This window comes from Ornithorhynchus anatinus, chromosome 8, assembly GCF_004115215.2.
Source record: "Ornithorhynchus anatinus isolate Pmale09 chromosome 8, mOrnAna1.pri.v4, whole genome shotgun sequence".
NCBI classification, from domain to species: domain Eukaryota; kingdom Metazoa; phylum Chordata; class Mammalia; order Monotremata; family Ornithorhynchidae; genus Ornithorhynchus; species Ornithorhynchus anatinus.
Window position 1 is genome coordinate 1198107 of NC_041735.1, and position 22564 is coordinate 1220670.

The following is a 22564-nucleotide window of genomic DNA, read 5'->3' on the forward strand; positions in this document are numbered from 1 at the left end:
ACAACCTGATGACCTCGTATCCCCCCCTCCCAGTGCTTAGAACAGTGTTTGGCACGTAGTAAGTGCTTAATAAATACCCTATTATTATTATTATTATTTTTATGACAACCCAGGAACCAGGCTTCATGGCCGCCACCCCCTTGCCCACACTGCCCCTTTGGGTTGGCACCCCCTGCCCCGTTTCGCTTCGGCCCTGCCCTCTAAGCTGTGGCCAATAATAATGTTAGTATTTGTTACATTATTACATTCCATTACACCAACATTATTATTATTATTATTATTATTAAGCGCTGACTATGTGCCAAGCCCTGTTCTAAGCGCTGGGGGAGATACAAGGTCATCAGGTTGTCCCACGTGGGGCTCACAGTCTTCATCCCCCTTTTACAGATAATAATAATAATGTTGTTATTTGTTGAGCGCTTACTATGTGTCGAGCACTGTTCTAAGCGCTGGGGTGGTAATGAGGTTGTCCCAGGTGGGTTTGCTCAGTGCTTACTCTGTGCAGGGCACTGTTCTAAGCGCTGGGGGGGGGGGATACAAGGTGATCAGGTTGTCCCCCGTGGGGCTCCCAGTCTTCATCCCCATTTGACAGATGAGGTCACTGAGGCCCGGAGAAGTGAAGTGACTTACTCCAGGTCACCCAGCTGACAGGTGGCGGCATTCGAACCCATGACCTCGGCCTCCCCAGCTCGGGCTCTTGCCACTGAGCCCCGCTGCTTCTCTGCCCCGCCCCTCAATCATGGCCCCGCCCCCGCCCCTCGCTCCGCCAATCAGCCGTGGCCCCTCGCCTCGCGTCCCGCCCAGCAGCCTTGGCCCCGCCCCTCGCTCCGCCAATCAGCCGTGGCCCCTCGCCTCGCGCGCCGACAATCAGCCGAGGCCCCGCCCCTCGCCTCGTGCCCCGCCCAGCAGCCTTGGCCCCGCCCCTCGCCTCGCGCCCCGCCCAGCAGCCTTGGCCCCGCCCCTCGCTCCGCCAATCAGCCGTGGCCCCTCGCCTCGCGCGCCGACAATCAGCCGAGGCCCCGCCCCTCGCCTCGTGCCCCGCCCAGCAGCCTTGGCCCCGCCCCTCCGCTCGTGCCCCGCCAATCAGCCTTGGCCTCGCCAATCAGCCGTGACCCCGCCCCTCGCGCCCGGCCCACTCAGTCTTGGCCCCGCCCCTTTCCTCGTGCCCCGCCGAGCACCCTCGCCCCCGCCCCTTTCCTCGTGCCCCGCCGAGCACCCTTGGCCCCGCCCCTCGCGTCCCGCCAATCCGCCTCGCCCCCTTTCCTCGTGCCCCGCCGAGCAGCCTGGCCCCCGCCCCTCGTGCCCCGCCAATCACCCTCGGCCCCGCCCCCCCCCCCCACTCCTGCCCCGCCAATCAGACGTGACCCCCGCCCCTCGCGCCCGGCCCGCTCCGCCTTGGCCCCGCCCCTCGCCTCGTGCCCCGCCGAGCGGCCTCGGCCCCGCCCCTCCCGCACGCCCCGCCAATCAGACCCGGCCCCGCCCCTCGGGTCCGCCAATCAGCCTTGACCCCTCGCCTGGTGCCCCTCCCCTGTCCCCGTGGCCCCGCCCCCCGGGCCCGTCCGGTCCCGGCTCCCCGGTTTGGGTCTGGGCGGGAAGGCGCCAAGATGTCGTCGGTGCCGGCCGAGGCGCGGGCCGGGCCGGAGGGGGCCGAGGGCGCGGCGGGAGGCGGCGGCGGCGGCGGCGGCGTCGGGGGGCCGCAGCTACTGGTGAGAGCGGGGCTCGTCCTTGCGTGCGGCGGCGGGAGCGGGCCGGGGAGGGCGGGGGTTTTTCCCCTCAGCGCCCCGCGCCACACACCACACGCTCCTCCTCATCCTGTCGGTGTCGGTTCGGCGCTCACTCTGTGCCCGGCGCTCCGCCGAGCGCGGGGGGGACAGACGGGATCGTCGGGCGACCCCATTTTCCAGAGGCGATCACTGAGGCCCCGACGAGTGGAGTGACCCGCCCCAGCCCACCCAAAGCTGACAGGCGGCGATAATAATAATAATAATAATTAATAATAATGTTGGTATCTGTTAAGCGCTTACTCTGTGCCGAGCACTGTTCTCAGCGCTGGGGGAGACCCAGGGGAATCAGGTGGCCCCCCCCGTGGGGGCTCCCAGTCTTCACCCCCATTTTACAGATGAGGCCACTGAGGCCCAGAGAAGTGACTTGCCCCACGGTCACCCAGCTGACAAGTGGCAGAGGCGGGATTCGAACCCATGACCTCTGACTCTGCAGCCCGGGCTCTTTCCACTGAGACATTCGAACCCACGACCTCCGCCTCTCCAGCCCGGGCTTAATAATAATACTAATGTTGGCATTTGTTAAGCGCTTCCTAGGTGCCGAGCACTGTTCTAAGCGCTGGGGGAGATCCAGGGTCATCAGGTGGTCCCACGGGAGGCTCACAGTTAATCCCCATTTTACAGATGAGGTCACTGAGGCCCAGAGAAGTGACCTGTCCACAGTCACACAGCTGACTAGTGGCAGAGCGGGGATTCGAACTCATGACCTCTGACTCCCAAGACTGTGCTCTTTCCACTGAGCCACGCTGCTTCTCCAGGACACTCACACTCAGGGGGAGAACAACCACTCACCCTCACCTTCCCCCACAATAATAATGTTGGCATTTCTTAAGCCCTTACTCTGTGCTAAGCGCTCTTCTAAGGGCTGGGGGAGACGCAGGGTGATGAGGTTGTATGAGGGGCTCCCACTCTCCCTCCCCCTTTCCCGGGGGAGGGCGACGAGAGAAGTGCAGTGACCTGCCCAAGGTCACCCAGCAGACACGAGGGGCGGAGCGGGATTTGAACCCACGACCCCAGCCCGGGTTGCTGCAGAGGTCGGGGCCGGGCCAAGGCTTTCTGGCCAGCAGGACTTCACAGTTGTCTCTGTCCCCGAATTGTCTATTTTAAGCGCTTAGCACAGTGCTCTGCACAGAGTGAGCGCTCAATAAATACTATGAAATAAATTCCGTCTCTCTTCCTCCCCGCTCTCTCTTCTTCTTCCTCTCTCTCCCTCCCCCCTCTTCCTCCCTCTCGCTCTCTTGCTTTCTTCCGGATTGTGGTATTTGTTAACCGCTCACCATAATAATGGTATTGGTGAAGCGCTTACTCTGTGCAGAGCACTGTCCTAAGCGCAGGGGGGATACAAGATGATCAGGTTGTCCCACGCGGGGCTCCCAGTCTTCATCCCCATTTTCCAGAGGAGGGAACTGAGGCCCAGAGGAGTGAAGTGACTGGCCCAAAGTCCCACAGCTGGCCAGCGGCAGAGCTGGGATTCGAACCCATGACCTCTGACTCTTTCCACTGAGCCACGCTGCTTCCCTATGTGGCTGCTGAAGACGAGAAGCAGCGAGGCTCAGTGGACAGAGCCCGGGCTTGGGAGTCAGAGGTCATGGGTTCGAATCCCCGCCCCGCCACTTGTCAGCTGGGTGACCTTGGGCAAGTCACTTCACTTCTCTGGGCCTCAGTTCCCTCATCTGCAAAATGGGGATGAAGTCTGTGAGCCCTACATGGGACAACCTGATGACCTTGTATCTACCCCAGCGCTTAGAACAGTGCTCGGCACATAGTGAGCGCTTAACAAATACCAACATTATTATGCTGCTTACTATGTGCCAGGCACTGTACTAAGCGCTGGGGTAGATGCAACCGCTGTCCTGCAATGCCCGCCCTCCTCCCATCCACCAAACCCACTCTCTTCCCCTCTTCAAAGCCCTCCTGAGAGCTCACCTCCTCCAGGAGGCCTTCCCAGACTCAGCCCCCCTTTCCCTGCGCTCCCCCTCCCCCCCCCACCCTCTGCTCTTCCCCTTTCCCCTCCCCTCAGCACTGTGCTCATGTGTATATATTATTTATTACCCTATTTATTTTGTTCATGAGATATATAAAAGCAGCGTGGCTCAGTGGAAAGAGCACGGGCTTGGGAGTCAGAGGTCATGGGTTCGAATCCCGGCTCTGCCACTTGTCCGCTGTGTGACTGGGGGCAAGTCACTTCACTTCTCTGTGCCTCAGTTCCCTCATCTGTAAAATGGGCATCAACTGTGAGCCTCACGTGGGACAACCTGATGACCCTGTATCTACCCCAGCGCTTAGAACAGTGCTCGGCACATAGTAAGCGCTTAACAAATACCAACGTTATTATTATCTCCATCATTCTATTTATCTTGATGTTATCTTGTTTTGTTCTGTTTTGCTCTGCCGTCTGTCTCCCCCGATTAGACTGTGAGCCCGTCACTGGGCAGGGATGGTCTCTATCTGGTGCCGAATTGTCCATTCCAAGCGCTTAGTCCAGTGCTCTGCACATAGTAAGCGCTCATTAAATACTAATGAATGAATGAAAACAAGCAGATCAGGTTGGACGCAGTCCCTGTCCCACCTGGGGCTCACGGTCATACCCCCCATTTGAGGTAACGGAGGCCCAGAGAAGTGAAGTGACTTGCCCAGGGTCACACAGCCGAGAAGCAGCATGGCATAGGGGATAGAGCGTGGACCTGGGAGTCGGGAGGTCATGGGTTCAATTCCTGGCTCTGCCACTTGTCTGCTGTGTGACCTTGGGCTAGTCACTTCACTTCTCTGGGCCTCAGTGTAAAATAATGGTGGTATTTGTTAAGCGTTTACTATGTGCAAAGCACTGTTCTAAACACTGGGGTAGATACAAGGTGATCAGGTTGTCCCATGTGGGGCTCACAGTCTTAATCCCCATTTTACAGAGGAGGTAACTGAGGCACAGAGAAGTTAAATGACTTGCCCAAAGTAACATAGCTGGCAAGCAGCGGAGCTGGGATTCGAACCCATGACCTCTGACTCCCGAGCCCGGGCTCTTTCCACTGAGCCACGATGGGGATTGAGACCGTGAGCCCCTCGTGGGACAGGGACTGCGTTCGCTCTGATCTGCTTGTATCCATCCCGGCGCTTAGTACGATGCCTGGCACATAGTTAAGCGCATAATAGATACCAAGATTGTTAGATAAGTGGTGGAGGCAGGATTAGAACCCAGGTCGCTGTGACTGACAGCCCTATTGTGCTCTATCCCCTAGGCCACGCTGCTTCTCTTCCTCTCCCTCTCTTTTTCCTCATTTCTTCTCACTCCGTCAGTCCTTCCTTTGTCTGCTTCCCTGGCTCCTTTTCCTTGAGAAGCAGCGTGGCTGAGTGGAAAGAACCCGGGCTTGGGAGTCAGAGGTCATGGGTTCGAATCCTGGCTCTGCCACTTGTCAGCTGTGTGACTGTGGGGGAGTCACTTCACTTCTCTGTGCCTCAGTTACCTCATCTGTAAAATGGGGATTAACTGTGAGCCTCACGTGGGACAACCTGATTACCCTGTATCTACCCCAGCGCTTAGAACAGTGCACTGCATATAGCACTTAACAAATACCAACGTTATTATTATTATTTCCCCCCAACTCCTTCCTTATCTCCCTCTTCCTCTCCCTACCTCCCGCCCTCCCTGCCTCCCTCCGGAGCTCCTCGGGAAGGACAGGGATGGTACCGAGTGTGAAACACAGCCTGCCCGTCCCTTCCCTTCATGAATTTCCCCAGGAGAACACGCCTAAAGAAAACCCAAGCAAACCCAACTTTTCCCCGAGCCCGGCCTGGACTGCAGTACTGACGAAGCAAGCTCGGATCCTCCTCACCCCCCTCTCCTTCAAAAAGGGCTCAGGACGTCAAGGGTTCCTCCCCAGGCGGATCCTGGAGCCGAAGCAGTGCGGCCCCGGAGAGAATTCAGCCGAGGACCCTGGACCCCGGACAGGCCCCGCGGGGTCCCAAGCCCTCAGTGTCTACTCCAAGAGAAGCAGAGAGGCCCCCCGGCTCTCCCCCGAGACGGCCGCTGCGGCCGCTGACAGCCCTCAGGATGAAGAAGACAGTGACGGTGATGAGAGAGAGTGCCAGGTGAGCTCCTTGTGGATGCAGAACATCTCTACCAAATCCGTTTTTTTTTTAAAAACGGTATTCCTCCGTGCCAGGGTACCAGGCCCTGTACCGAACGCCGGGGTAGATACAAGTTAATCAGCTCGGACCTAATCCCTGTCCCAAATAGGGCTCCCCGTCTTAATCCCCGCCTTACAGATGAGGTAACTGAGGCCCAGAGAAGCCAAGTGACTTGCCCAAGGTCAAACAGCAGATGGGTGGCGGAAGCGGGATTATAACCCAGGTCCTCTGACTCCCAGGCCTGAGCTGCATCCACTTGACCACAACGCTTCTCTCTGTTATATTGTGCTTTCTCGGTGCTCTGCATTCGGTTAGTGCTTAAAAAATTCCTTTGATTGATACAGCGACAGTCCCTCGTGCGTAAGACTAACATTAACTAGTTTCTTGGGGTTAGCATTTTCCTGTTGTGGTGTTTTCAGTAAGAATAGTAATTGTGATGTTTATTAAGTGCTTACTAGGTGCCAAACACTGTACTGAGCGCTGGGGTTGATCAAGTAAACAGTTGGGAAGTGGGCAGGGGAGGCGGCTGCCAGAGGGTGGACGGGGGTCTGCCTGGAAAGGGGGCACGGGTCAGTTGGGCTTGCACTTATCTTTTTGGGGGCCGGGGTGGGGAATGGACATAAGGCCCGGGGGTGGGAGTTTGAGAGAGAAATGAGAGGGAAAGGTCTTCCGCAGCATTCTGGGCTATTGATGTTGATATCATTCTTCTTATTTTAAGTACCTACTCTGGGTGAATCACGGTTCTTAGCCCTGGGGTAGATACAAGTCCATCAGATTGGAGACCGTCCCTGTCCCCGTGTCACAGTCTAAGTAGGAGGGAAACAGCAGTGTTGCTTAGTGGATAGAGTCAGAAGAACCCAGGTTCTCATCCCGGCTCCGCCACGTCTCTGCTGTATGACCTTGCACAAGTCACTTAACTGTGCCTCAGTTACCTCACCTGTAAAATGGCGATTGAGAATGTTATCCCTATGTGGGACAGGGACTATGTCCAACCTGTTTAGCTTATATGTATACAGTGCCTGGCACATAATAAGTGCTTAAATACCTTATTTTTTTTAAAAAAAAAAAAGAAGTCCTCATCTTACAGATGAGGAAATTGAGGTCCAGGGAAGTTAAGTGGCTTACCCAAGATCATGCAGCAAGCAGCTGGTGAGCTGGGATGTCTTCTGACTACTTCCAGGCCCGTGCTTTTTCCACCAGGCCACACTGCGCCTCTGTGTCTTTACTTTTGGGCCATTTTAGCTGAAAAGGCTCAGCTAGGGGCTGGTTGTAGGGATCTGGAGTTTGGACAATCGAGACTCCTGTTTCCCGCCTCCGGGCCATCCCCGGTGGAATGCTGCCGGCTGCTCCGGGGAATGGATGTGGCTGAAAAGCGCCTGCCGGGAACCTAAAGGCCCCTGGGCTGGGCATCACCGTCTTCTTTCAGGGTAGTTCTTCTGGCTTGTCTGCCTATGAAAGGAAGAGGCTAAAGAACATAAAGGAAAATGCCAAATTCTTCGCTTCTCTTCAGCTGCTGGAGGTGAGTGGGGCTTTCTCCCGGTTGAAGGGAAATGTTGCACATGCCTTCCTTGCTGAGGGGACTGCAGGGTGATGGCTGGAAGTGGCGGAGGATTTCTCAGGAGACGGGCTCTCACCTAGTAATAACAATAGTAATAATAATAATAATTGTGGAATTTGTTAAACACTATGTGCCAAGGATTGTCCTACACGCTGGGGGAGATACACAGTAATCATGTCTCACATAGGGCTCACAGTCTAATGAGGAGGGAGAAGAGGTTTTGAATCCCCATTCTGCAGATGAGGCAACCGAGGCACAGAGAAGTGAAGTGATTTGCCCAAGGTCATCACGTAGCTGGCCAATGGACAGGGCTGGGATTAGGATCCAGGTCCTCCTACTCCCAGGTCCGTACTCTTTCCGTTAGGTCGTGCTGCTTCCTGCGGGGGAAGGGGGAGGCTCTGGGCCTTGGTCTGGGGTTTAAGCGGCCCAGAGCCCCCAGTACTTCTCACCCCCTTTCCATTCAGGAGCCTGTGGCTTCTGATGCGAAAATAGAGTGTCCCCTTTGGTCCATGAGAGAGATCATTCTGGCAGAACAACTCCCAGTCACTGAGAGTTCATCGCTGCCAGAAATCTAAATTGATCTTGCCCAATTTGCAGCACTTTTTACCGCTTGGTAAGTGTTCTAATTAAAGCACAAAACATTAGTGTAGGAAAGGTGCGAAAACAAATTCTCCAATCTCACACCCCGCCGTTTGAGGGTAGAAAACCATCACCCTGGTTTTCTAGCTCCTGGTGAAGTGAGGAATCCTGGACGTAGAAACCTTGGAACGCCTCCCAGGGCGACCTACGAGTGGCCCTGGAGCCCCCGGGGCCACTCAGGTGTCCCGTACCCCAATGTTGCTGCATCTTGACGAGCGTATCTTTAGTGGTGAACCCCCCCCCCCAAGCGGAAGGCTTGACTGCTGCTGGAAAGTTTTTCTGTGTTTTTTTCCCAGGCGGCAGCCACGCTGAAAAAAATGACATCCCGGAAGCCACCCTGTGGAGTCAAGAGGTAAAGTGACTGTGGGGTGAGCAGCCTCCACGCGTGCTCTGCTGTTCTCATGCAGGCTCTGGGAGGGGTGGGGCCGGAACTGTGAGTCTCCGGGTCTGCCCGGCCCTGGCCAGGAAAAGGGCTCAATCTGGCTAGCCGCTGAGCCTTCCTCACAAGCCAAGGGGAAAGGCCCGTCTGGAGTCCGGATGACAACTGGACCCTGGAAACCGAGTGTCCAACTTCTTGACTCTCAGCCTGCCCCCTCTGCTTGTCTCCGAGCACCGCCCCCCACCTTGGCCCCGACTGCCCCCATCTCCCCATTCCTTCCTTGAGGGGTCCCATATTAACGTCTGTCTCCCTCTAGTCTGTAAGCTCGTTGAGGGCCGGGAATGTGTCAGTTATATGTTATAGTGTACTCTCCCAAGTGCTTAGTACAGTGCTCTGCACACAGTAAATGCTCAATAAATGACTGACTCAGACATCCCCCTTTCCCCTCTGAAGGGCTCCCTTCTCCTCTTCCACTTGCAATGCCCATTGGCATTGGACGTTGAGGAAAGGCCCAGGAATGCCAAAAACAAGAGGGTAGCTCAGAGAGTGGGGGTGGAGCGGGGGCCATCCCGTAGCCCAACAGCAAGCAGAGTGGAGGATGGGAAGCAAGAGTCACCGATTGAGACAGATGGAAGCCTGCAGCCCAGCCCAGTGCCCCTTCAAGGACCGGTCACAAGTCAAGGGCGGGTGGGGTTGGCAGTAGGGCAGGCCGCTCTGTCCTCCCACCCCCCTACCCTGCCACGCAAAGCCTGGTCCCCCTCCCTGCCTGCCTGTTCCACCTTTGGGCATTTGGGCTACTCACTAAGCCTCTTCTTGCTGCCCAAGGGAGATGTTTACACCAGGCCTCTAACTTCTCTGTGCTCTCCTGAGCGCTTAGTACAGTATTCTGCTTACAGGCAGCACTCAGGACTGATTGATGGACTGCTGGGAGTGAGGCATGGTTATTTTGCAGGCAATGATTTGTCCCGCGTTTGTCCATTTCGGACAGAGCAGCGCCGGCTCACTCTTAGAGTAGTCTTCCCTCTAATGCTTGGATCGAAGGGTCAGTGATGATTTTTTTCCGAGCAGAACTCCCTTGTAATGACAAGCACCTTTTTTCATCCTTTCTAACGTAAAACCGTTGGGCAGAATGTCAGTCCGTCAGTCAGGCGTGTTCATTGAACGCTTACTGTGTGCAGACCACTGTAGTAAGCTTTTGGGAGAGTAAAATATAAAAGTAAAATAAGCAGACACATTTCCTGCCCACAGTGAGCTGTCTGAAAGGTGGTGGGTGTGTGAAGGGCAGGAATCTCTTCAGTCACAGCTGCAAACCAGCAGTGCTCTGCTCCCACTGGGGGAAGGAGGAGGAGGCTAGAGAGAGGCATATTCCCCCAGGGTAGGAGTCCTAAAATAGGTGGGTCTTTGGTCAATGTTCAAGAGCCCTGGGAGGGGTGGGAGAAGAAAAGAGGGGAGAGGGAGGGAGGGAGAGAGTCAATTGATAAGGAAAAGCAGTGGGAGAATAGTTCGGCGAGAATGGACAAAAGAACTTGATGGGCCAGTTAGCAAGAGCCCAGGAAGAAGGATGTACAAACCAGGCAGCCTGAGCTGTGTTGGAGATGAGCGCCTGGAGATTTGGCTGTGAGATTGGGGCAGTTGGGGGGGAGGAGACCAGGACAGCTCCTTCCCCCAGCCGGCCCTCCCCCCCACCCTCCCTCCCCTGTCCGATGAGTTCCGCTCCAGGAATGGGGGTGGCGGGGAGGGTCCCTCCCCACTAGCAGGCCTCACCCCCATCCCGTGCGGTTCCTGCAGAAAGAAGCTCAAGGAGGCGGCGGACGAGACGACACCTCGAAGATCGATGCGATTGCTGAAAGCAGATCCGTCAGAAGTGCCGGTACCCCAGGTGCCCGCCCAGCCAGAAGTAGCAGCGGATGAAAGAGTAAGTGGGAATCCCACTAGAAACCCTTGGGAAAATGAGCGCCATGGGAGATGCCGGGGCTGGGGAGCTGCTGCCATTTGGCTTGGATGTAGCTCCCGCAGTCCCAAAGCGGGACGGAGAGCTGGGCAGAGCGTGGCGATGTCTTTCGGAGGGCGGCTTCTGGCTGGCCTCGTTTTGCTCTTCCGACGCTCCCTGCTCAGCCGGAGTCCTGCTGCACCTGGTGGTCCTGTCGGACGAAACCAAGTCAGAATTTTATTAGGGTTCCCGGGGCTGATTCTGGGTGCTCCTGGGGGCCGGGTCGCTCCCCGCCAGCTTTGGCTCAGCCCCCGGAGAGCGAGTGTCCCTGCATAGGACCAGGTCGGAGAGGAATTTTCACGAGGAAAAACTACTTCCGAAGCACTTCTCCTTGGCAGAAAGAATTCCTCATGGAAGCCGTATGGCCTAGTGGATGGAACCCAGGACTGCAGGATTTAGTTCCCGTACCCCCTCCCTGCTCCTCTTGGGCACTTCTCTAGACCTCACTTTTCTCATCTGTAAAATGGGGATTCAATCCCCATGCTCCTTCCCTCTAGCTTGTGAGCCCTGGTTGGAATGGGGGATGGTGGATAGTAAACGTTTAACAAATAGCACAGTGATTATTATTGTTACTAACAGGAGAGGGAGAACATCGACAAAGCGGGGGGTGGGAGTGAGGGGGCGAGAAAGCAGGGGAAAGAGGAGGGAGGAGGAAAAGGAGGAGCCGGGCAGGAGCGCGGTGCCTGAGAACCAGCAGGCTTCCAGTGTGGCTCTGCTGTCACGACGGGGAGTAAAGATGAGCCAGTCACTCAAACGCCACGGGTCCCACGGTGTCCTGGGGCCCCTTTTGACACCCATATTTCTCTCTCCTACCCCTCACCACCCCATTCTTCTTTCTGCCTTTTCCTTTTTGGACAAGTTCCTTTCCTAAACGAATGGGCCGTTACCTCCCAAAAGCGGTCCTTTTGGGCTGTGGGGTCAGTGGCTGACTGAGGGTCACCTGGGCCTTACGCAGAGGGATTCTGGAAGACGCATGGTACTCAGGCGGCTTCATCTTGTGGGCGGGTCTGCCTCCCTAGAATGAGTTTTCATTAATTGATTATGATTGTGGTATTTGTTAAGCCCTTACTACTTACTAAGTGCTGTACTAAGCGCTGGGGTGGATACAAGCAAATCGGGTTGGACACAGTCCCAGTCCCACGTCGGGGGCACGGTCTCAATCCCCATTTAACCGAGGTAACTGAGGCACAGAGGAATGAAGCTACTTCCCCAAGGTCATACAGCAGACAAGTGGTGGGGGCAGGATTAGAACCCCTGACCTTCCAACTCCCAGGCCTGTGCTCTGTCCACTATGACGTGTTTTCAATATTCTTTCTGCTGCTGGCTCTCTGTATCTTCCCTCCCAACTCTTTGTGGTGCTGGGGTGAAAGCAATGAGCCGGAGTGGGGTTGGGGGACGTATTGGTGTGAGTCAAACCCTGGGAATGAAGTACTTGCTCCCTCCCTACCTCCTGGAGGGCCAGTGAAGGACTTCGGGGGTCCTGGGCTCTCCACAGCCCCGCCCTGACTAGCGTAAGGCCTGTGGGGATTGGTTCTGCCCCTCCCGGGGGTGAGAGCCATCCCCATAGCCCACCAGAGGTCAGACCCATCGCCTCCATAAATCTCTGCCAACTGGGGATTCCAAGTGGGCAGAGAACAAGAGGAAGGGTGAAAGACTGCATGAGCCTGGTGGAAGGAAAGAGCCCATGGCTGGGAGTCCAGACCCGGCTCGGCCCCGTGACCTCAGACAAGTCACTTCACCTCTCTGGGCCTCCGTCCCCACACCAGTAAAACGGGGAACACAATCCCCGCCTCTCCCTACCTCATGAGGCTGTGGTGAGGATGAAATGAGGTAACTGATGGGAAAGTACTTTGGGAAAATAAAAACCAAAGTAGTATCATGATCATCATCATCATTCAGACGTCTGTTTCGCTGACAGCCGGCACCACCGCCTGGGCCCTTGGAAATGGTGCCTTCAAACCAGACGGCGAAGGATGAGGTCTTTGGGGAGTTTCTGCAGACGTGGACGGAGATGAGCCAGGTACCTTGCAACAGAGCGACGGGCTTTGCTGGGGGTGGGAGGTTGGTTTTAGCGAGAGCTAAGCGCACCTGGGCGTGAGGGCCTTCAGGCCCCAGAGCCGCACCCCCCGACCTCTGGAGTCTGAGCCGCCGCTGGGCCGTGGCTGACGCCGGAGGCTCGGTGGGACTGGCCCCATCCCAGAGGGTTTGGGCTGGGGCGGGGGACCCACTCCTCGCCCTCCCTCTTCTCCAACGCATCTGGCTTGGGAGGCGGTTGGTCCGGGCCCCGGACCCGCAGCGCGCCAGTGGTCTTTGCCGAGATTGAGGAAAGCTCATCTCTCATTGGGCCATGACACGCTGCTCTGTCGTCTCTCCCATACGCAGCTGAGCGGGAACATCATCCAGCAGCCCTCTAGTCTGGAAAGGTAATTTCTGAAAACTCCCTTGCCCCTCGGCTTTGGCTCTCAGAAGGCATTTCTTCTGACCGTCTCCAATGTCCCCCCAGTTACCAAGCCAGCCTGAGCGGAATGGCCATCAGCAAAGAGACGGTCTGCAAGGTGACCAAAGATCGAATCTTCTCCCTGGCCGTCCACCCCTCGGAGAGTCGACTCCTGGTGGCCGCCGGGGACAGGCAGGGCCAGGTCGGGCTGTGGGATCTGGTAAGCTGCTCGTCTTCGGGGTTGGGAGAGGGTGAAGCCCACCTTCACTCCATCCGCTGAATCTGGGGGAGAGTGATGCCCAGGAACCTGGGCGGAGAAAGCCTTCGTGGTGAAGCTCAGGCTTAGGATTTGGGCAACGGCTCGAAGCCTCCCTGAGCCCACCACGGCCTCGGCCTTATTGAGGGGGAATCTGTTCTGGTGCTTGTTGACATCGTGCCGGCTCTAACTTGAACTTCAGGAGCTCCGGCAGGAGTCTCAGGGCCCCTTCCCCTCCTGGGGTGGGGGAAGCGGGGGACTGGCCCATGGTGGGATCAGAGCCCAGTGCGGGTCCGCCTCTTAGCCCCAACCCTGGCCACGCTTCCTGACCCCCCCCACCCCAGGCCGGGGGCCGATGAGTTAGGGGCACTTCCAGATCTAGTCCAAACCGCTGCCGCTGGCTGGATTTGGCCGGGGCCCCGAGATATAGCGGTGTCTTGTTTTGGGGGAAGTTTGGGATGGTTGGATGTGAGTGGGGAAAGGGAAGGAGACACAGCCAACCCAGAACAACCCCCATGGACTAATTGACATTTATAGGGAGACGCAGGAATTGTGCTTTCATTACACAAGTGTTTTGGGACCAACTAATTGGGTAATTTCTCCTGAAAACCATGCTAATGGCCAGGCCCCAAAATCGACTTGGAAAGTCCCAGGAGCGAACGAGCGATGCAGCACAAAAAAGCTCGGGTTGCCTGTGGCTTTCCGCTGTCTGCTCCGAAGCCAGTGGTTCACGGCTAGATAAATCAATCAGTCAGAGGGAGGATCTGGGTTCCAATCTCAGCTCCACCACTTGTCTGTTGTGTGACCTTGGGCAAGTCACTTCACTCCTCCCTGCCTCGGTGACCTCATCTGTAAAATGGAGGTTAAGATTGTGAGCCCCATGTGGGACGGGGACTGAGTCCAAGCTGATTAACTCGTGTCTACCCAGTGCTTCGTACAGCGCCTGGCACGTAGAAAGAGTTTAACAAATACCATTAAAAAGAAAATCAGTCAGTTGGATATCCTAAGCACCTACTGCCTGCACAGAACCGAACTGGGCTCTTGGGAGGGGCAGTAGATCATCAGTAGACACAATTCCGAATCCCAGCTTTCAGTCTAATGGGGAAATCCATTAGTCAATCATCAATATTTACTAGGTGCCTACTGTGGGCAGCGCTAAGCACTTGGGAGAGTACGCTAGAAGACGACGACTTGATCTTACGGGAGCTTCTAGTCTTGAGAAAGTGGGAGGGAGATTAGAGGGTTCTCTGTGGCTGGCTGTGATGGGTTTGACTGCTGCTGCCCGTGGTGGTGCCCGTTGGCAGAGGCCCAGAGGCTGTACTGAATTGCCTGGTCTGTGGGGCAGCTGGGAAAATGGCACTTGGACCTGCCTGGTTGTGGGGGCCTGGGAATGGCGATGGGCAGTGGTAACTGTTTCTCTCTGTGTCTCTACCGCTTTCCTTGGTCTCCCCCGCCCTCCCAATCTCCTCCAGGATCAGGGTCCAGCAGGGGCGGGGGTGTACACTTTCGCCCCCCACATCCAGGCCGTTAGCTGCCTGTACTTCTCTCCCGCGAACCCCGCCCACCTGCTGTCGCTGAGCTACGATGGGACCGTGCGGTGCGCAGACTTCTCCAGGGCCGTGTTCGAAGAGGTCAGTGTGGCGGCCACAGGTGTAGTGGGCCCTCGGTCAGATGGGAAAGAGCCCCTCCCCGCCCGCACTCGGTCGGTCCCGGGCCACCCCCCCGTCGGGGGCTGGTCTCTCTAACAGGCCCCCGCCTCTGCCTCCCTAGGTGTACAGGAACGAAGATCTGTCCCTTTCCTCCTTCACCTTCCTGTCGGACGATGCCTCGTCCCTGCTCGTGGGGCACTGGAACGGCGGTGTGGCTGTGGTGGACAGGCGGGCCCCGGCCCCCGTGCAGTGGGCAGACCTAGGGCCCAGCTTGGTGAGGACCATCCACGGCCACCCGCTGCACAGGCAATATTTTGTGGCCGCGGGCGCGAGGTGAGTCCAGCTGGGGGCCGGGGGAGAGGCCGAGCGGGTGGGACTCCGGGAGAGGCCGGTGTTGGTTCGGCGGGGGCGGGAACGGGCAAGGTAACCGGCCACGCTGGCTTTCTTGGGCAGCATTTTTTTCACACGTGGCTTAATTGGTCAGAAAAACTACTTGGTGATACTGGGACAAGCGCCAACTAGGCCAGGGAAATCATGGGGGCATACAGACTTCTCAGCCTGGCCAGTAAGCTTGTAGACAAGGAGCCTTGTCTTTGGGATGAGATTGAAAATTCCAGAACAGTGTCACTGGGAGTACCTGGCTTTGTATTGTCTGTGGGCATTGCTGGAAGACTGCAGAAACTTTGTCGAGCCCTTTGGGCTCTGTACTAAGCACTAAGTACAACAGAGTGGGTAGTCACCTTCCTCCCCTCGGGGGGACCCCTGCTGGCCCCCCTGCTAGGAACTCCCTGAATCCACCCGTCGGCCCTCGCCCTGCCCTCCCTCACAGCCCTCCTGAAGAGCTGGCTCCGCCAGCCCAAAGCCACCTGCTTCCCTGGTACGAAAGGGTTGGCACTGCCTTGTGCCGATGACATTTTCTGGCCCGTCCGGATCACCGTTTGCCCTTTAAACGGTGAAGGCTAGGACGTTCTGTGCCCATCGCAGCGACGGGAAGGGGATGCTTCTCGTGGGAGCTCCCCCGAAACCTGCAAAACCCATTGTCGCAGGAACGTTGCGATCTTTGACGTGCGCTGCCTCAAGCCCCGACGCAACCAGCCCCTGCTCTCTCTCCCGGGGCACACCAAGAGCCTCGCTTCGGCCTATTTCTCCCCCGCCACCGGCTGCAGGGTCGTGACCACGTGTGCCGACGACACTTTGCGGTGAGTCCACGTGTGTGCGGGGGGCGGGGCGGCGCTGGGCTCCCGCCGGGGCCCTCTGGCCCGCTCCAATGCAGCCTGGCGGCCATTGTGCCGGATCGGTGTGAGCTCGGGCTCACCTGTTGCCCTTGCAGGAGTTGGGGGAGGTTAGGATCCTGCCCTGCCAGCCTCTGAGCATAGTGGGCAGAGTTTTTGGTGGCTGCTCGGGAGCGGTGAGGCCAGAGGAGGCTTTGGGTACTTCTGAGTTGACTCAGCCAAGGCTCGGGCCCTGGACAGATGCCCTCCACCTCCTCTGGAGGAACGGGATGACTGGTAGGGTTGACCCTGTCTGCGGGGGTTTACCTGGACAGAGGCATCGCCCCTGCCTCCTTGCCCCAGCAGAAGGGAGTCGGAGCAACGCCTTCCCGGGCTGGGCTTTGCCAAGTGCCACGATGGACTCTCCGGGGAGGAGCTTCTGGTTGATGTGGGTTTGGGTTTTCTCCCCAGGGTCTTTGACACGAGCTGCGTGGGATCCAAGGCCCCTCTACTCACCACGGTCAGGTACGCTGGGGGCGGCGGGGGAAGGGGATCGGCACCCACGTCCCTCATGGCTGGGGTCCCTCGGCCTCCCCCGACAGGGTGGGGTGCAAAACATCAGGTCCCTGGCAGGGCTGTATCCCCTCACCGTTTTCCCCCGGGTCGTTTCATCAGTACCCTGCCCTGGCCAGGTCAGGCCCTGGGGGCTGCCGAGAGCTCCTGGCCCTGAGGGCAGGAGCATGGTCTAGGCCAGAAGGGCAGGAGGGATGTGGCGTTCCCTTTTTTCTGTGTTCAAACCTTCCTGCCGGGATCCGGTCGAAGGGTCGCTGGAAGCTCCTGGCTGGGGATGTCAGGGAGGCGGAGCAGCAGGGTCAGCCGGGGGCTGGGGGGTCAGATGGGTGGCACCGGGGAGGTGTCGGTTAGGACCTCGGGCGGTCAGCGAGGTGGGTCCCGGGCACGACCGGTCCCCCCTACTCCACCCCCCGCCCTCTGCCCCGAGGTGTGACCGAGGCACCTCCCCACAGGCACAATAACAACACGGGGCGCTGGCTGAGCCGCTTCCAGGCCATCTGGGACCCCAAGCAGGAAGACTGCTTCGTGGTGGGCAGCATGAGCCGGCCGAGGCGCATCGAGGTGTTCCACGCGACCGGCCGGCTGCTGCACTCCTTTGCCCACGAGGACTGGCTGGGCTCCGTCTGCTCCATCAACGCGCTGCACCCCTCGTGCCCGGTCCTGGCCGGGGGCAACTCGAGCGGGAAGGTCCACGTCTTCAAAGCCTGAGGCGCCGAGACCTAAATTCCAGCTCCTTTATTGGGCCCGTCGACTGTCCCCTTCCCCCCGTCCCCTTCCTCCCCTTCTCCCCTCCACTGTTCTGGGGGCCGGAGTCTGCGCGAGGGAGAAGGCTGCTATAGATTGGGGGTCGTGGCTGTGGGAGGGAAGTGGCTTTTCCCCGGGAAGGGCGGGCCTAAAGCCTATCGCTCTGGGCCCAGGCAACGGAGAGGGCACGGGGGTGGGGGGGAGCGTGGGGACGGGACCGAGGTCAGAGTGTGCAGTGATCAATATTAAAGCCTATCTTCCTATCTTGATTTAAGGTGATGACTACTTGTTGAAAAGCAGGCCCAGAGCCCGGCCAGGGCCGAACCCCACGATGTCGGATGGGGTCCGCCAATTGGGGAAATGGACTTGTTTCTCCACCACCCCCTGCCGTCTCGCCCTGCATTGGCATGACCACAGAACTGGGCGGGCACAGGGACGTGGCCGGCGGGCGGCTTGTCGGGGACCTGGCCAAGGTCCCGGGGTCGCTGTCGGCCCACCGGGGGCTGAGCTTTTCCGAGAAGCCCGAGTGTCCCCACCCGGTGCTCAACCACTCTTGTCCACCCCCGGCGCCCTCTCCCCAGCAGAGAGGGATGCCAGCGGCTGCAGGCCCGAGGAAGCCACGGCTCTAAAAATCCCTTCAGTTTGGAGTCCCGCCCTCATCCCTGACCCACGCCTTCGGCAGCACCGGAGGACAGGGCAGGGCAGCAGCCAGTCAGCGTGGCCACCGGAGGCCTGGCCTGTCCCTCCCCACTCCCTCCCCTTGCTCCGGTGCCACCTCTCATCCCTCACTGGTCGGGGGAGGCCCGGCCAGGGCTCCCCGGGGCCGGTCCCCTCGGCCAAGTCGCCCGGGGGACAGGCTCTAAAGAAGGCTCGCTGCTCCGGGTATCGTTCAGATGTATTTCAGTTTAAAAATAGTCTTCATGGCACCAATGATTTTATGTTAACTACATACTGCATATGTAGAAAAAGGTACATTGCTTTGAAGGGAAATGTAACTTACGGTATTTGGCACATGAAAGGTTAAGTTCTATTTTTATGAAACTAAGAAATTCACATTTGCAGGTAGTTTAACCTCTACTGCTTAAAGACGCGGCCGGCGGGGGCGGCGCTCGAGCGGTTTCCGCGGCTAGGCGGAGGAAGGGCGGAAACCGCCGCTTCTCTTCTAATGACACGGACGGACGAGGGAGGCGGGAGACGCCGAGGAACAGACAGCGACACGGACACCGTCACAAGCGTCAGCCCCGCGGCCCCCGAGAGGCCGGGTTGGTGGGGGAGCGGGGGGAGAGAGAGAGGGTGGCGGGGGCCGGGGAGGGCGCCTGTACCCACCACGGACCGGCTCCTCCCGAAGCGAGCCCAGGGAGCGCCACCCTGGGCCGGGGTTTCAGGGCTGAATGAGGCCGGGCGATCCGTCCCCCTCTTTCCCCGCCTGCTTCTGGCTCGGAAGGGAGAGGGATGGGACGGCGGGCGCTCGCTGCGCGGGACACGGGGACTCCAGACTGAGGTAGGAACACGACATCAAGTGAACCGTTGGTTGCATATGACCGAGATCGGCCCGTGTGGACAGCGGCCCCGCGGCTCCTGGCCGAGGGCCCGGGTCCGGGGCCTCCCTCCCGGCGGGGGATGCACGCTGACGCGGGGTGGGGAAAGGTGGCCCCCGGCGCGGTTGGAGACGGCTGCCGCTGACTCGGGGAAGCCTCCTCTCCCCCTCCTCGCCGTATCGGCCGGCAGAGGTCTGGGGTATCCCTTGGTGGTTTCTGGGGGCTGTCAAAGACCACCCCCCCCGGAAGCCGGGCTACCCTGGCTGCGACCCCCCTCGCTTCTGGGGTGGGGGTGGGTGAACGGTGGGAGCGGGTTTCAAGGGCAAGTGGCTGCCTGTGCCTCTGCTCTCCTCCGTCCTCCCCCTAGTAGTGACCTGGCCTCAGGGGCAGCCTGGGGAGGGTCGCTCACAGGTGGGGAGTTGGGGCCGGGAAGGGGAGGCGGCTGGTGTGCTGGGACAGGGGTGCTCTTGTGGTGGTCACCCCGGTGACAGCTTGGGGCCCTGCGTTTCATTCTGAAATGTGAAGCAGTAGGGCCGGGGGCTTCCGCTCCAGGACCTTTCGATCCCAGAACCTTTGGAGCGTCTGGACTTGGCTGCTCACTGCAAAAGGTTTAAAACCCCGAGTCGCCGAACCCCGTTCTGTAGCCAGCCGCTCGCCCTCGTGGGGGCGGCCGGACCATCGCGCAGGTAGGGGAGAGGTTAAAAAGAACGAGAACCGGGTCCAGGTAGAAGGTCCGGGGTGGGAGTGTGCCATCGTCCCCCGCCCCCAACTCCCACTGTGACCTCAAACGTGACCCTTGCGTGGGCAGCCAAGGGAGCGGGTCCAGCCGACTAGACTCGCCACCCCCGGCACAAGAGCTCGTAGCCCGAGGCCGGGGCGCCCGGACGCAGCCTCCCGGTGGGCCCGGGAGCGGCACGCCCCACGGTGGGCCCCGCGCCGCCCGCCGCGAACCAACCGGAGGTCCGGCGGCGGGCCCGCGGCGACGGGAGAAGGGCGGGGACGGACCGGCGGCGGGGAACGAGGTGCCGGGGAGCGGCCCCCGCGGCGACCCGAGTCCCGCCCGGGCGCCGCGGGACCGGCGGCGGCACCGGGGCCGGCTCCTCGGCCCGGCCGGTCAGCGGGAGCCGCCCGTCGTCTCAGGTGTCAATGAGCGGGCCGACCACCGAGCGGATTTTGCAGGCCAACCATCGCCTGAGGGGACAAAAGTATTGGTGATGGAACTGCTCGAACTCGGGGGTCTGGCGGATGTCCCGGAAAAAGGCCACGTCGAGGTCGGACTCGGTAAGGACGATCAGGAGGAGCAGCAGCACGACCAGGAGCCCCACGGTCCCGAGGACTAACCGGAGGACGCTTAAAACCAGCTCATTCACCTGGTCCGCCGCCGCGGCCGGCCCGCCGGGCCCCGGGCACAGAGCCCTGGGGCCCCCCGTCGGGGTCCCGGCCTCCGACTCCTTCTCCTCCTCGATGCTGCAGGGGGTGCCGTTGACCTGCCGGGCGAGCAGCATGAGCTCCAGGCTGTGCTCGGCCGTCACGGGGGTGGGCAGCACGCTGTCCGCGGGGCTGTAGGCCTCGTCGGCGATGACCGCCACCCGCTCGCTGCTGTCGGCGCGCCCGCTGCGCCCGGGGGCCGGGAAGGCGTCGCCGTGCGAGGTGGAGCGCACGGGAGTCGAGTGGGCGCTGTCCCGCAGGGACTCCAGTCCTGTGGACGAGAGGCGCCCGGCTCAGTCGGGGGGAGGGGGCGCCCGCGGCCGTTCGAGCGTGGGCGCCGGGTGATGCCGCCCCCGCCCACCCTACAGGTTTTCGACGGGGGAGGTGGGGATGGCCAGAGGAGCGTGGACCTTTGGACCGACAGGAACGCCCCCGCCCCCGCCGGGCCTGGACCCCACTAGGGCTGCAGGAGCTGATGCTCAGGAGTCGTCGAGTTGGGTGGTGTCGGGCTCCACCCCCACGAGCTACCCAGGCACTTCACTGCCGCTGGGCCCCAACACGGAGGCCGGGGCCACTCCTTGCCCCCCGGGGCCTGCTGTGGACAGCGGGTGCCCAAAAAGGTATGAGGAGGGGGCTGCTGCCCCTCCCCGAGCTCAGCAGCCGCCCACCTCAGAAACAAAGCCTGAGACGTGAGGCCTTGTTTCCTGATGGTCAGCGATAAGACGTGCTGATCCGCGGGGGGCAGGATGCTGCCTAAAGCGCTTCCTCCCCCAGGGGCCCTGGGTCTCCAAGCGGGGAAAGAGACCCCCTCCCTTCTCCCTCACCGGCTGAGGCCGTGGCAGAGCTCGGCCCGATCGAGCCCCCCACGGGCCGCCGCCCAGCGGGATGGGGCAGTCGCGGGATCTGGGGAGCGGCCCCTTCGGCCCCTCCCCGAGCCTGGCGTGGGCTCGACCCCGGAGGCAAGCTGGGAGGGAGTCAGGAGTCCTGGTGCCTGGCCTGGCACGGCAGCTGGGCCGTCTCCACACCCCGCAGCGTCAGCCCCTGCGGCTCCTGGTTTCTGGGGGCTACCCCGGGTGGGAGGATCACGCCTACCTCGCGTCCTGATGTACCCTGCCTCCAGGCCACAGCACTCCGGCCCGGGCAAGGCGGGTTCTGTTGCCTCTTTCCGTTGTCCTTGAGCCCCCGTCCTTCTAACTCCCCCCTCCCTCAGCCAGTCTGAACGTCCCTTGACCTCCCCTCTGCCCCTTCTGGTGGCGACCCAAGAGCAGAAGGGGCTAAGGGTAGGGGCTATTGGGGCTACCCTTCCTGACCTCGAGAGGTCACCGCGGCCCCAGTGCCCTCTCCTCTCTCAGGAATACGCCCCAGCCGCGCCCTCGGGGAGGAGCTGGGTTCGGTCCACCGGCTCCCTTCATCCCCGGTGACCCCTCCAAGTCCCTCAGTCCAGCCCTCTGCGCCCTCCGCCCTCGGCCGGCTGCCGCCGGCACCAGCCGTCCGGAGCCCGGTGGTGCCGCCCTCCTCCCGGCGGCCCAGGGAGATGTGGCGGCGGGGAGGCCCCGGGCCCAGCAGACTCTTCCAGAGAGACGGTGGCGCCCGTTACCTGGCTGCAGCTGGCGGCCGGGCTCCCCGGGCCGGCGGCGGCGGGTCTCTGGCGGTGGCGGTGGGGGAGGGGCGGCGCCCGGGACCCGGCCCCGCACCCGGGGCCCCAGGCGCAGCACCCGCACGCGCACGGCCCGCCGGCAGTGGTTGACCAGCCGGAGCTGCACGTGCACTCTGGTGTGGATCCTGACCAGGCTTTTCTCCATGGTGCGGCCCGGAGGGCCCGCAGGCGGCCACCACGGCTACTCCTGCGACTGGCCCGGCGGGACCCGGGGTCTGTGGCGACCCCCTCCGCCACGGCCCGGTCGGGGCTCTGCGGCATTCCCGCCGGCTCCCATTGGTCGAGCAGTGGCGCGGGGGACGGGCTGAGCTGTCAGCACCGGGCGGAGGGGCGGGGGGGGGCCCGTCAGTAGCACGGAGCCGTCCCGGGCTCCGCTCGCCCAGCTCGGCCCGGGCTCAGCCCCAGCGGGAGGGACAGGAGGGGAGGGAGGTGCATTTGCTCCTGCTCAGGGGCCTGGCAGCGCGTGACGACCCCGAAGCCGCGCCCCGACCCCACGGGAGTCCGGGCCCCAAACGAGTCCCCGTGGGGACTCGGGCTCGGCCCCAGCTCCGGGGTCCCCGGGAGCCGCCAATCCCTCTCCCGCACCTCCGGCTTTCCAACCCCCT

General features: G+C 60.4%; 2 protein-coding genes across 5 annotated transcripts in view; one reads left to right on the top strand and one right to left on the bottom strand.

Annotated features, from left to right (window-relative positions):
* Positions 1-1549: 1549 nt before the first annotated feature.
* Positions 1550-17808, top strand: WDR76 (WD repeat domain 76). 2 transcript variants are annotated; one of them, XM_029070485.2, is made up of 13 exons: positions 1552-1706; positions 5511-5861; positions 7327-7419; positions 8394-8449; positions 10265-10391; positions 12385-12486; positions 12849-12889; positions 12970-13123; positions 14632-14790; positions 14930-15141; positions 15855-16007; positions 16491-16544; positions 17045-17808. In XM_029070485.2, the coding sequence occupies exons 1-13, from the start codon at positions 1605-1607 to the stop codon at positions 17298-17300; spliced, it is 1860 nt and encodes a 619-aa protein (XP_028926318.1). In that variant the 5' UTR covers positions 1552-1604; the 3' UTR covers positions 17301-17808. The 2 variants fall into 2 exon arrangements, with proteins under 2 accessions (XP_028926319.1, XP_028926318.1); XM_029070486.1 differs by lacking the exon at positions 7327-7419 and having other exon boundaries at positions 1550-1706.
* Positions 17809-18213: 405 nt separating this feature from the next.
* Positions 18214-22564, bottom strand: part of FRMD5 (FERM domain containing 5) — a 101749-nt gene continuing 97398 nt past the window's right edge. For 2 of the 3 annotated variants that reach the window (XM_029070489.2, XM_029070488.2), the window contains exon 14: positions 18214-20573. In XM_029070489.2, the coding sequence (XP_028926322.1) occupies positions 20011-20573 (563 nt within the window). In that variant the 3' untranslated portion in view covers positions 18214-20010. The remainder of the gene's footprint in view (positions 20574-22564) is intronic. The other variant, XM_029070490.2, reaches the window with a different exon arrangement.

What these genes read in the sequence shown, in the direction of transcription:
- WDR76 (XM_029070485.2), top strand. Translation starts at nt 1,605, where the DNA reads ATGTCGTCGGTGCCGGCCGAGGCGCGGGCCGGGCCGGAGGGGGCCGAG. An exon ending in AAGTAGCAGCGGATGAAAGA is followed by an intron (nt 10,392 to 12,384) that starts GTAAGTGGGAAT and finishes TTTCGCTGACAG; the next exon opens with CCGGCACCACCGCCTGGGCC. An exon ending in CAGCCCTCTAGTCTGGAAAG is followed by an intron (nt 12,890 to 12,969) that starts GTAATTTCTGAA and finishes ATGTCCCCCCAG; the next exon opens with TTACCAAGCCAGCCTGAGCG.